General features: G+C 45.0%; 5 protein-coding genes across 5 annotated transcripts; 3 read left to right on the top strand and 2 right to left on the bottom strand.

Moving 5' to 3' along the window:
* Nucleotides 1-614: 614 nt before the first annotated feature.
* On the bottom strand, nucleotides 615-2,638 carry BDW47DRAFT_97059 (RNA-binding protein). Its single transcript, XM_024820337.1, has 5 exons — nucleotides 2,452-2,638; nucleotides 2,107-2,163; nucleotides 1,952-2,051; nucleotides 1,524-1,899; nucleotides 615-1,391 (listed from the first exon to the last, which is right to left on the bottom strand). The coding sequence occupies exons 1-5, from the start codon at nucleotides 2,532-2,534 to the stop codon at nucleotides 1,339-1,341; spliced, it is 669 nt and encodes a 222-aa protein (XP_024676403.1). The 5' UTR covers nucleotides 2,535-2,638; the 3' UTR covers nucleotides 615-1,338.
* A 660-nt stretch (nucleotides 2,639-3,298) lies between these two features.
* BDW47DRAFT_97056 (putative mitochondrial carrier protein) lies at nucleotides 3,299-5,353 on the top strand. Its single transcript, XM_024820336.1, has 6 exons — nucleotides 3,299-3,421; nucleotides 3,482-3,972; nucleotides 4,022-4,342; nucleotides 4,445-4,723; nucleotides 4,772-4,908; nucleotides 5,015-5,353. The coding sequence occupies exons 2-6, from the start codon at nucleotides 3,865-3,867 to the stop codon at nucleotides 5,235-5,237; spliced, it is 1,068 nt and encodes a 355-aa protein (XP_024676402.1). The 5' UTR covers nucleotides 3,299-3,421; nucleotides 3,482-3,864; the 3' UTR covers nucleotides 5,238-5,353.
* Nucleotides 5,354-6,958: 1,605 nt separating this feature from the next.
* Nucleotides 6,959-8,007, top strand: BDW47DRAFT_10 (60S ribosomal protein eL18). The gene is made up of 4 exons (XM_024811340.1): nucleotides 6,959-7,064; nucleotides 7,186-7,290; nucleotides 7,362-7,729; nucleotides 7,795-8,007. Exons 1-4 carry the CDS (start codon nucleotides 7,061-7,063, stop codon nucleotides 7,870-7,872), a joined length of 555 nt encoding a protein of 184 aa, XP_024676401.1. The 5' UTR covers nucleotides 6,959-7,060; the 3' UTR covers nucleotides 7,873-8,007.
* Nucleotides 8,008-8,112: 105 nt separating this feature from the next.
* On the bottom strand, nucleotides 8,113-9,612 carry BDW47DRAFT_114618 (glutamate-5-semialdehyde dehydrogenase; the record flags this gene model as incomplete). Its single annotated transcript, XM_024814692.1, has 3 exons — nucleotides 8,113-9,032; nucleotides 9,100-9,261; nucleotides 9,312-9,612. 3 exons carry the CDS (start codon nucleotides 9,610-9,612, stop codon nucleotides 8,113-8,115), a joined length of 1,383 nt encoding a protein of 460 aa, XP_024676400.1.
* A 503-nt stretch (nucleotides 9,613-10,115) lies between these two features.
* BDW47DRAFT_97051 (putative COP9 subunit 3) lies at nucleotides 10,116-12,334 on the top strand. Its single transcript, XM_024820335.1, has 5 exons — nucleotides 10,116-10,455; nucleotides 10,559-10,795; nucleotides 10,851-11,306; nucleotides 11,368-11,520; nucleotides 11,579-12,334. Exons 1-5 carry the CDS (start codon nucleotides 10,279-10,281, stop codon nucleotides 12,068-12,070), a joined length of 1,515 nt encoding a protein of 504 aa, XP_024676399.1. The 5' UTR covers nucleotides 10,116-10,278; the 3' UTR covers nucleotides 12,071-12,334.
* Nucleotides 12,335-13,276: the final 942 nt, after the last annotated feature.

Here is a 13,276-nt window from a genome sequence, read left to right as displayed (position 1 = left end):
CATGGCGTGGCTACATACACATTCTTTATCATGTGATAAAAGAACAAGAAAAAGAAAGAAAAGGGTCTCTCAATCTATGCCAGGTTAAACCTATCAAGTCAGTAAATTGCATATCCGTCACTTGCTCTACCTGTCCATCCAAGTGCTAGTTCGACTAAAAATCTTGCTTCCTTGATAGTTGTCTCTTGATACTAGCGCAACAACAAACTAGATATGACGTATAGAACTAACAGAATTTTGGATACCATTAAACGCCATGGAAAATAGGGTCGCTCCGCGCCGTTTGTGGTGGTTTTGCCGCCAGGGAGGTGGTATTTCTCAAGATGTACATAGAGTGTAAGTCATAGCATCTCCTGCGGAAGATTGAGTTATGAAAGGGGTTCCCATATATCATATACCAGCTGTAGTCGCTCAGGGCGGACCTTCGAGCTCAATTCACGCATTTTGACAAAATCGGCATAGACAACATTCGAAGTGTCATCAGATTCAACAACGGCATGGCTACTGCTACAGTTCATGCGTAATTACGTTGCTCCTGTTGCCTCAACGATGTTGATAAACTGACTCAAGAAGTCTTTTTTTGAGCCTTGCGATCATAATGAGAATATGGAACATTTGAGTAAGCATCCGACCTTCAATTCATATACCTTTACATAAATTTGATGGTTTTATATAATCACTGTTTGGCCTTCCGCTTCTCAGTCTGGCACTCCACCGCGCGTCGAAGTTATTGTTACTACTACTAATTCAGTTCCACTATGATGTTACAATCGGTCTCGAGAGACAATAATGGGAAGTTCGCTCGTATCGACGGTTCGTACGGGACGGGTCAAAGGAATGTTAATCGACTTAATTTGTGATTAAAACGGACGACGGGCCGCCGAAGATCGTGTGGAACGCAATGACGACAAAACTGGCGGAGTAAGGAGATTCGTTCGGCAAAAATTCGAGCTGCTGACCAGAATGAATAAATAAACCCAATCACGAAAAACCAAACCAAACCCCTGAGTTTATGATCCCTATTTTAACTCATTTCACCATTGATAAGGATCATTTTGCCCTGGTTTTGCTCTCCTCCACTTCCCGTTTCGTCGGAAGCAACTGTGACAGTAACGATTAAGACATTGAGAGTATACAACAAACAAGAAAGGGTGATTCGGTGTCTAGGACAAATACCGGTGTACAATTTCTCCTGGCAGTGTTCATGTTCGTTTCAATTTGCTGATCTAACAGCGTGGTATCAGCAATGGGGAAAAAGTCCTTCATCTTTCTCCATTTAGTCGCCTGCTCCTCGGCAGAACACAGGAGAGGCTGGTGCGATGAATGGGTTTTACCGCCCTACTCGGCGGTGTCGAGCTCATCATGGACGGAAGTTAAAGGGTCTAGGGAAGCTATCCCGGTCAGTAACTAGTTTGATCTCCAATACCACGTACCGATCCACTCTCCTTTATCTTCTTGCTCTGGGTGGAAAGGTGGTGATGATGCTAAAAGGCGAAACGGTTCAGGGACTGTGACAACTGTACCTTTTCTATCCTCGCCATTTGGACCATTTTCGCGCTCGTCTTCGCGTCTTTCACGATCATCATCACGGCGATCCCTATCATCTTTGATTTCACGTTCTCTGTCATCAGGGCTGCGAGAGCGATCACGAGAGCGCTCGCGCTCGCGATCACGGCGGTCATAGTCGCGATCACGGCGCTCGTAGTCGCGATCACGGCGCTCGTAGTCGCGATCAGGCCGTTCAAACTCTCGCTCGTACCTATCATCCCGACGAGGCGAGTAGTCACTGCGACCCCGGCGCGGGGATGGGGAACGACCACGGCGAGGAGGGGTACGGTCACGGCGACGGTCACGACCAGAATCGAAACGCCATGAGGCCGATGGAGGAGTTCGGGCCCACTTGAAGATATTGTCAGCTAGCGAAACGAGAATCCTACTTTTCGGGACTTACTTCAATTTTCAGCAAATCATCTCTGCCAATCCGTTTGTTGTGCATTTCGTGATAGGCATCGTCGGCGTCACGGCGGCTTTCATATTCGACGAATGCAAACCTTACACCGATTAGTATGAGAAAAAACGCAGGCTTCGAAACAGGGATAAACACACAGTCTGCTAGAGGGCGTACGCGGGGCCGGGATGTCACAACGAACAAGGCGACCATATCTAGGATGAGGTCAGAATATTTGTAAAAGTTTCAGCCGAATATGAACAGCAAGGGTGATTTTGGCTAATCGGTGCAAAAACAATGCATTCGGGCGATTCCACAGCAAGGTGACTATGGATAAAGGGGAGAGGGGAGGGAGCTAGTGGATAGGATCACATCTCCTAAAGTAGGGGAAAGACGAGTTCCGGCGTCGACATCGCGAGACTCCGACGAGGTAGGGATATTGCGGAAAGGGCAACGATTCGTCTGGTCATTGTAGCGTGTGAGAATCGACGAGCCGAACGTACCGTTCGAATTCGTAGGCTAAGTCGCGAGCTCGAGTGCCGTGCCCGAAGCCGGTAACATAGAGAGTAGTACCAGGGCGCGACATTTTCGTTGGGGGCGTTGAGTGGATCGTGTGGAATATCGGGGTAGCACGGGCAACACTACAGTGATAAGTTGTAGGTTGGATGCCAGATGGTGGGAGCAATCAGGACAGTATCAGTAAATGAGGAAGTTGAAGAATGACCATGAGACTACGGCTGGCCTTAAACACCATAGACGACGTTATTAATATTACCTGAGCGCCAGTTACAGTTAGCGAGATGTACAGCGTCTGTATGGTACTTCAAGGTTTGCATACAATACACATATGATACCATGGTCATCGGTGAAACAACCTCAGCAGGTACCACCAGCACATATAAGCAAACATCTATCCGTACTTCGTACTACTCCGTACCTTGGTACTTACTTGCCTACTGTCAGTACATTGTAATATCGCCTGCTTCCTTTGATTTACTCCGCTGAGAGCATAAATTTGTTCACTTTTGAGAGCTAGGAGATAGCCGGTAATAAATTATACAGCCTAGCAGTGCATAAAGCAGCCTGATCATTTCAGGCCATCCGAAACCCTCGTAGTATCTTTGAGAGGCCTTCGGGAGTTTATTACTTGGGCAGTACGAAGTAACAAAGCCTTGACACGGACAACGAATCTGTTCCTCAAAATAGGCGTATAATTGAATTGTACGGAGTATTGGTAGGGCAGTAATTACAGGGGTATGTGGCTCGGACCACCAAACCTTGAGACCACTTGACTGGTGGAAGCTGTTATTAGGGAGTAGGGAGTTAGTCAATGAACAAGTTGAACTAGTTAACTGTTCCACGGAGTGTGCCTTGGATGGTGATGGTAAACAAGACAGCTTCACTGTTTCTGATCACCACCCACTCTTAACTTCTTTTGCTATTACCTAGACTGACAAATCCTCCTAATCTCAGGTGAGTGTTTCTCTCCTTTTTATCGTACTCTAGTACTAATCATGATCAAATTACTGCTAGAACTACAGAAGATTGATACCTACAGTGAATCAACACTTGAAAGCAGCACAACTAAGCGACATAATCTTGACTGTCACGCTATCGGCTCTTTCCAACAGGCTTCCTCCTAAGGATATCCACACGGCTGTGTCCTCTCAACATGCTGCTTTGATTGGGATTAAGTCGCTCTCATGGTTCTACAGCAACAACTGAACAAACCGGGAACCATATTAGTATCCTGTTAGGTCTCATTCGTTGAATGCTCGAAGCTCGACTAGGACGACGAGAGGAACACAATCGGAATTGCCTACAGATTCGTGCGATCCATGTAACGGACGTTCGTCAATTCTCAAGGATAGCTTAAGGCACCTATAGCATTCGGATGCTGGGTTCTCAGCCGCAAAATGAGCCTAGATCGCCAAAACGGAGCTCAACGCGATGAAACGAAGGGCGTCAGGGAAAAGTCTATGAGCCATCTGCCTCCATTGCCGCCTTCGTCTACGCCCGTCGAGGTACGGCTAATCCCATTTGCTCCTCAATTTTCATTACTTATTGTCCCAGGATAAATTTACTACCAGCACGCCTAATTTCCTTCGAGAAATCAAGGGAAGGGTCTCTGAGCCGGTAGCGGCAGCCTTTGTTGGCGGTGGCGTGGCCGGTGCAGTCTCCAGAACAATTGTCTCGCCTCTTGAGCGCCTAAAGATTCTTCTTCAGATACAAAGCGTTGGCAGGGAAGAGTATAGGTTATCTATATGGAAAGCTCTTGTCAAAATAGGAAAGGAAGAAGGCTGGAGAGGTTTTATGCGAGGCAATGGCACAAATTGCATACGCATTGTTCCCTACTCTGCGGTACAGTTTGGGAGCTATAACTTCTATAAGAAAGTGAGTTGGACTATCAATCTCATACAAATCCCACAGGGCTCTCTCTCTTCCCACCTCTCAATCATTTGCTACGCTTAGTCTTTAACAAAACTTTGTTTCAAGTTTGCGGAACCTTCACCAAATGCGGATTTATCACCGGTGCGCCGCCTCATTTGTGGAGGTGCTGCCGGTATTACGTCTGTCGTAATAACTTACCCTCTGGATATCGTCCGGACACGGCTTTCAATTCAGTCAGCTTCTTTTGCTGTCCTCAGTCAGAGCGGTCCCGACAAAAAGCTACCAGGGATGTTTCGTACCATGGTTCTCATATACAAAAATGAGGGTGGTATCATAGGTCTCTATCGGGGTATCGTCCCCACAGTTGCCGGTGTTGCTCCATATGTGAGTCTGACAAACCCAACATGCTGATTATCACTGACTGTTGTTCAGGTTGGTCTTAATTTCATGACATATGAATCGGTTCGCACATATTTAACGCCAGAAGGGGATAAGACGCCAGATTCCCTACGTAAGCTTTTGGCTGGGGCAATTTCTGGCGCAGTTGCCCAGACGTGCACATATCCTTTGTAAGTTCTTTTCCTTTTCATTTGACTCGTAAGAGTGGTTAGGATGAAACCTCCTCTGCTTTCCCCAACTATCAGTGGGACTCATTGGCTTATCCGTTTATCTTAGTGATGTTCTGCGTCGACGCTTTCAAATCAACACAATGACTGGGATGGGTTATCAATACTCTTCAATTTGGGATGCTGTGAAAGTCATTGTGGCTAATGAAGGATTACGTGGTCTTTTCAAGGGGATAGTCCCGAATCTCCTCAAAGTGGCGCCCAGTATGGCTAGCAGTTGGCTCAGCTTTGAGCTAGTAAGAGATTACCTCGTTGAATTAGGCGACAAGTGAACTCTCACGAATCCACCTCGTGTCCTATAACAATATATAGATCAGCTGTCTCTTTAGCCATCATGTCCTTACGTCCAATCAGTGCGATAGAAATCTACCTTCTAACACAAGATAAAGGGCCCATAAATATGGGATAACTCATCTTGTAATCAATTTGTAAATTTGCATTATCCAAGGTAGCCAATGCACGTACTCTCTCATCAATTCTAACTTCCGGCTCAGATTCTTTCTTAGAATTCTCGTTCCTTTTTTCCACAACCATATTCATGTATCACGACTTCCCCTATGTCCCAGACTTGATCAGTACTCTGCACGGGAGTATTCAGTCAATCTTTATAACTAGACTAAGAGGGCCGGGCGTACATTGACGGTAGTGTTTCTCAATAACCGTTACTGGCTAATCTAATTGATTGGCTGTTTTATGAATTCAAGCGATCTAGCTCAATGCGTTGTGTAAACAGGGTTAAAAGAGAATTTGTATAAAATATGTTTGAGAATGTAATTCAAGTATGTTCATTTGATATCGAATTAAGCTTGAAGCTGCAGGGCCAAGTCTACATGTGCATAGACAGGATGACCAGGTACCTGGACGAACTTAAGTCAATTTGGTGATGCATGTTGTAAAGACGTGACGGATCTGGGTCCACCTATGGAATTCTACTCCAAGGGGAGTACTGAAACTGATGGCGGGCCGACGATGGGACGCTTACCTTGATAGTCCAAAAGACAACAATACTTACCAAGTAGTTTAAGATGATTAGAAGAAGAAAAGCAACATGGCAAGTGTCATTTTCTTTGGGCAACCCCAGTTGACATTTACATGGCTGCCATGACTCCATAAGAAACCCCTGGTCTAGGCCCTTGCTTAATTCTTTCTTAGAGTTTTCAAGAATGCTACAGCCACTTCGGGTCTAGCGTATTCTTAGAGAACCATTATTTGTACGTTTTTTGGTTTATGCACGTTGTAAAGATGTGACGGATCTGGACCCGCCTATGGAATTCTACTCCAAGGAGTGAGCCTCTGGATGTGTTTTACAAGAAAGTATCAGAAAGTATCAGAGGAAGCCACGGCCGACACATACATCTTTGAGTCGCGTTGAGAACAGTAACTCATTCCGATTCCCTGTTGTATGGGATCTGCTGTTGACTTGATTGATAATGGATAACCAAAGGACGCCGTCTGTCTACAAATTCTGAAAATTTATTGATTAAAATAACAGTTTCTAGCACTCGCGAATACTTTGGTAAGTTGACTAGAGATATGTATTTGGACCTCGATCCAAATGATGAACTCAGCCATAGTTCGCTACTGATGATGGCAAGGTATGGTATAATAGTACCCATGCACGGCCGGCGAATTGGAATAAGCAGTGCCAGCAGAAAGCAGACGGGGGGACAATAGGGACAGGGTAATCGTCTGTTCATGAGTGATAACACCACCATATGAGCCGTCGTCGGAGATACCGACATCTCCAGATCAACAGGTAGAAGTACCCAGCGTATTCGACACCTTGCTAATTCCTTGCAAATATGTTGGTGAGTGCCAGCTTTTACTTAGGTAATGTAGTAGGGACTGAACTTTGAGATATTACGAGGTTGGAAAAGATTACAAACTCATGTCTTTGCTTTACAGAGTTACTAAACTAACAAGTTACCTGATTGCTGACTACGCTGATTCGGGATTTTTGGGTGATTAGTAAGGTAGGGCACAACCCGCACACACCGTCCGGTTGTAAAATCGTAGATCGAAAACCTCACCAGCTTGACTTCGCATACGGGTGCGACAGCTAGCTAACCTCCAGGTATCCCCATCACCAGCAGCCATGGGTATGTTTCACACCCTTTTGAAGTTGGTTTTGAATGATAAGACTTGTTTATTTCATGCATATCTCTTTACATGCAATTTTCGAGTAATTCAGGTGACATTCTTTCTAATCTTAAAATATAGGTATCGACTTGGACCGCCACCATGTGCGCAGCAGCCACCGCAAGGCGCCGAAGAGCGAGAACGTTTACCTTCAAGTTCTCGTGAAGCTGTACCGCTTCCTCTCCCGTACGACTGGACCTGCCTATTCAACTGCAACACGCGGACTGCTCGAGACTAACGAGATGTTTACTTCATAGGCCGCACGGATTCGAACTTCAACAAGGTTGTGTTGCGTCGACTCTTTATGTCGAGAATCAACCGCCCGCCTGTTTCGCTCTCGCGTCTTGCGTCTAACGTGACCGAATCCCACAAGGGCAAGACTGTCGTCGTCATCGGCAGCGTCACGGATGACAACCGCCTTCTTAACGTCCCGAAGCTGTCCGTTGCTGCTCTGCGCTTCACCGCTACTGCCAGAGCCAGAATCGAGAAGGCTGGAGGTGAGACCATGACTTTGGACCAGCTGGCTCTCCGTGCGCCTACTGGAGCCAACACGCTTCTCCTTCGTGGCCCGAAGAACTCCCGCGAGGCTGTTAAGCACTTCGGCTTCGGCCCCCATAGCCACAAGGTATGTCTACTTTTTATAGGGCTGTTGAAAGTGGTGTCCGGAGGTCTAATGCTAACGTGTGGCAGAAACCCTATGTGAGAAGCAAGGGTCGGAAGTTCGAGAGAGCCCGCGGCCGGAGAAGGTCTCGCGGTTTCAAGGTCTAAGGGATTGCTCTCTCTCATTGTGGATCTTGATCGCAAAATCGGCGACGGTCAACTGGAATATCGGACAGGGTTATACCTGTACTTTGTTGACTGGCTCATTTCTTGGCTAGCTTCGGAATTTCTAGCCGACGTGGCAACAAAAGCAAATGTCGTGGGTTGATTAGAAATTCACGTAGATGTGAAATCGAGGTGGAAATGAAATGAATATGTTTTCTAAATGAGGCGTTGACAAATCGCAAACTAACTGATGTTATGTACCGGCAAACTTTCATGTTTCCACCTCTTACCCCCAGCACCTTCATGGTAATCACCCGCGGTGTGGCCTTCCCCCCTAAGCTTATACTTGTAGATGGTCAAACCATCCAGTCCAACCGGGCCTCTCGTGTGTATCTTGTTCGTACTGATCCCAACCTCAGTACCAAAACCATACCTCATCCCGTCTGCGAATCTTGTCGAAGCATTCCAGAAGACACCCGCACTATCAATGCTGTTCATGAACATGTCTGCTGCCTGCTTTGACGCAGTCAAGATGACGTCGGTGTGTCCAGACGAATGTGAATTTATATGATCAACTGCCTTTTCAATAGCAGCGCTGGGCTGCGATGTCGAGGCAATTGTTTTGACAGCCAAGATGAGGTCCAAAAACTCGGTATCATAGTCGGCATCGGTAGCATCCAGCAGCAAGCCATCCGGTATAGTTGGCAATTTCTCTGATAGCGCCGCTTTTGCAGGTGCGTCACAGCGGAGACACACCCGTTTCGTGAATAGTGCTTCGGCGATCTTGGGGAAAATAGTCTCAAGGCAATCCTGATGCACGAGCAATGTTTCAAGGGAATTGCAAGCGGCCGGGTAATCGGTTTTGGAGTCCACGACTACCTTAATGGCAATGTCTGCGTCTGCATCAGAGTGAAGGTATGCGGAACAAATCCCATCGGCATGACCAAGTACAGGGATTTTCGTATTATCCTTGACGTAACGGACGAGATCGTTCGAACCTCGAGGGATGACGAGGTCGATTAGTCTGTCCTGGGCAAGTAATGAGGCAACGACATCTCTTGTTACAACTAGTTGAACTGATGACTCAGGAACCTTGGTATTTGAAATGGCCTCAGAGATAACTTTCGAGATAGTAACGAAGGTTTGCGTCGACTCTTTCCCACCTTTTTACGGGTCAGCAAACAATGAGCAATTCGCGGGAAAACATAGGGCATATTATCATGTTTTTACCTTTGAGGATTGCAGAATTCCCTGATTTAATTGCCAACGCCGCTATATTTGCAATGACCTCTGGGCGAGCTTCAAAAATAATGAGCAAGACACCAATTGGGCAGCTCACTCTTTCTAGAACAAGTCCGTCGTCTACAAGCGTCCGTAGGGTGACATCTCCGACTTTGACGCCGTCAGTAAAAGTTAACAAAAACCGGTCTTCAGACACTCACTCGGATCCTTTAGATCCCGCACACTCAATATACCCTGCAACATGTCATCATACTTTCCCGGCCTCGATAAGTCGAGTCGCTTTAGGACACTGTGGCTCAGGTTACCGCTTTCTGCAGCACACGTCGCGATCTCCACATCCCTAGAATTTGCCTCCAAGATGGAACTCTTGTTCTTTGACAAGGCATTGTGAAGTGATGTCAATGCCTCATTGCGGTCTATTTCGGACAGGACGGCTAGACGACGAGAGGCTAGAGAGCCAGCCTTAGCGATGTCATGGGCAGATGATTCCGTAAGAGACATTGGTAAAGTCTTGAGGATTCGTAAACCTGACCGGTAAATTGTCAATAGAAATGAGTGTGTGTCAATAAGTAAAATGGATTGTTATATCGGTGCGAGTTCAGCGAAAAATGACGGCATTCGGAATTGCTCCTGCTTTCTCGGTACTGACTTTGCTCTTCACCAACTTATGCTTGTATGACTAATCAGAAGTCACAAAGAAGACCGCTGCCAAGGAGTTTTGTGAACTGAGTGAAGTAATACCCGCCCTTAATTAAAGCCCCTAGAGCATGCCTGGTATCAAGCCCATGCTTCAGATTAAACACCGGGCTTCCATGGAAGGGTCCAGTTCTCATGTCAGTTTAAGTAACGTATAAGCGTGGGTCGCTTTGTTTATTCTTGTAAAATACACGTTACCTGTTATTGTCACATACAAAGTAGGACGAATCGGGGGCATGTTACGATAAAAGCGGTGGCCTACATAAACTCATACCTATGCATGATAGCCCAGAACCCCCCGCCAATACTTGAAATGACGCAGACTTTCCAGCCTCAGTACAACCAACTAATTGGCCATTGGCAGCATTATCAAACGGACCGTTCCATGCTACAGTGCTTCAATTTCTTCTATCTCTGCAAGTCTTCATCGATACGTTCGATACATCCAAGATACACATTTGATCGTGCCATATGTCTATGACCATGGCAGAGATCCTTACCCGCCTGACATCTCTGCCTCCCCGTTCACAATCTCCACACGGTGTGCATAACGAGAAATATGATAGCCAAATCCGTGACCTCATTTCCTACCTTAAGCAACCAGGCAAGCCTTCTGACATTGCGAATGCTAGTCAGTATCTTTTAGATGTAAGCAAATTCCCCTGACCCATTTGTCCATATCTCGTGTTGTCCATAGCTCTCATGTATCATACATTCCAAAGCAGTAGCGGCTAATGTTGTTCATGTGCAGAATCTTGACCCATCAGAGCATTCCCTGTCATATCTCTATGTGCTCAACTATCGCATACAATCCATCCAGAACAATACCAAAAACATCTTACCAGATGATGTACTTCCGGGAGGCAATTCATGGGGATGGGCCGTTCTTTTCTTACAACAATTTGACCCTATACAAATGAGATATGCCGGTCAGGAATGGCGGAACATTGTTCACCTTGTATCCCAAGCTGCCCTGGCTGTTTCAAAGGTAGGGTGGCGTGGACCTGCTTCTAGTGTAGTGGTGTTGTTACTGACTTGTATAGCCCCTACTAGCAGTTCAAATCATGAAAGATTCTATACTCAAAATAGATCCTCGCTCGCGGGTTTTCACTTCTATACACCTTGTCTTTGTTAGGCTTTGTTTACTATCAAATTCATACGGTCATGCGTTACCAGTTCTGGATAGACAAATCTATCTATTCCCTACAACCACGGGTCAAGCATATCAAAGGCACCATCGTCATTTGCCTTGTGCAGTCCATGAACCTAGCGATGCATTGATCGATGAGAATGCAGATTTCTCTTCGAAGCTGACATACAGAGATTGTCTCCAATACCTTCTATATGGGTCGATGGTTTATATGGCACTGAAGCAGTGGTCCAAGGCCCAACACTGTTTAAGTATGGTGATTGCTTCTCCTGTTACAAATTCAGTCAGCAAAATCATGGTGGAAGCATACAAGAAATGGATTCTAGTTAGCCTCCTCGGCCATGGAAGGGTAAAATCCGCCAAGCTGTCACTTAATAGATGCCGGAGCAGCTAACGTGTTGATAAATCAGCTAACGCCGGAGCCTGGGATCATTGCGTCCCATGTCACGAGAATCTACCAGTCCTTAACCAAACCGTATGCATCCGTTGCTGAAGCATTCGAGCGGGGTGACTACCGTGGACTCATTGCTGAGATTGAGATCGCCCAATCCGTGTGGTGCATGGTGAGTGAAAACATGAAGTGGTCCCTATTTCTAGGATCTCGGAATTGACTGAATGCAGGATAATAACCTGGGCCTTGTCTCTCAGGTTATACGAGCTTTCCCTAAATTCATGGTTACAAAGTTAGGGAAAACTTTTTGTGCTCTCACAATGCAGGATGTAGCACACCGTGTATCAGGCTGTTTACCATCCTCAGGAATTGAACAGTTTGTGGCTTGCACAATCATGTCTAACATGTTAGATGCTGTCTTGTTACACCCACGAAATAATGACGATCATTCGATGCTTCGGCTTGCTCGTGGAGCAAAGTCCCGCTTGCCTCAGGAACGCCGGGTGCAATGTCAACTTATATTAGCGGACCAGTCGTTTCAAGTACTCGCGGACACCGTCAACCAAAGCAACGTCGAACTGGATCTCGGCAATGACCATTTCCAGTTTTTGCAAAAGACTCAGAGATGGGTGGACCATTCTGGAAAGATTGGCAGGAGTTTCCCTGCAGGCAATGCCAATGCTGCTGATGCCGATGAGGACATCATGAGTGATCTTCATTGAAGCCAAGTAACATTGGCCCAGGCTCTTTCTCATTTTCATCCTGTGGTATTAGATAACATTGAGTCGATGCATTTCCTGAATATTGATGACAGGATTCCAATGACCAGGCCATGGACTTTCCCTATCTCTCTCCTTGTAGTCATTATTAACAATACTTGTGATCTCGAATATCTTATAGGAGGTTGAAGGGTTGTATGATGTATACAACTTATCTCTGCTCTAAAGTATGTCTATTTATACAAACAGGCTTCCTTCAATCCTTAATATTTCAAAGACTCAGGACAAGCGAAATAATTTTTGATTAAATTGGGGAAATCATATTCTAATTGGACGTTTCAATCCATATCTGCGCTATTAATTACATTTTGAAATTTTGATAATACCTTGTGCTTTCAAGAGGTGTTTCCCACATGCCCTACAGCATGCTAATTTTCTTTGCAAAATATGTCGCTAGTAGTAATAGTAGTCCTGCCACATCAGCAATATACTGGGGACAGACAGAATACTACTTTACTTAGAGAAGTTCATAATCTATATAGGAGAACAACCGAATAATCACTATAATAATAGCTCAAGAAATATAAATATGTTAAATAAAGGAAACAAAGAGAACTTAATCTCATATCTTGGTAGTAGTAGTAGTAGAGTGGATTAACCTGACTGTTGTACCTTAACTATAATCTGACCATTAACCACCAGTCAGGTTAAGATATAGACTTTTGATTAACTATCATGGCCAGGCCAGATTGGAGCTAAAGGTCTAATCTACCTACTATTAACTACCAGCTAGAAAGACTAGATTATAATAGATAAATTAATAATCACTAGTCAATTAACGTATTTCCCAACCGAGTCGCCCACCCTGACTGAGCCGCCCACCCTGTATTGCATTTAAAATGACTATTTTGCAAGCAGTGGTGTGCTGATTAATATGGGGATTGGGATAGATATTGTTTAGATAGCTAATCCCCTACTTATTAATAGATATCTTTATGAGATAGAAGAAACACAAGTAAAAGAATAAGTATATTAGTATTTAAAATAAATTACTTATTTCTCTTGAATAGTGATTCTCCTGATTATTATATATAATAAAACTTCTTTAATTAGATATTAGCTATATATCTATTTATAAGTTAACTCTTATCTACTTTTATTAAGCTAAATTATTAATCTTTATTTTTAATTATAATAATTATCTCTCTT

Source organism: Aspergillus candidus, assembly GCF_002847045.1.
Source record: "Aspergillus candidus strain CBS 102.13 unplaced genomic scaffold BDW47scaffold_1, whole genome shotgun sequence".
NCBI classification, from domain to species: domain Eukaryota; kingdom Fungi; phylum Ascomycota; class Eurotiomycetes; order Eurotiales; family Aspergillaceae; genus Aspergillus; species Aspergillus candidus.
This window is presented reverse-complemented; position numbering and strand designations above follow the sequence as displayed.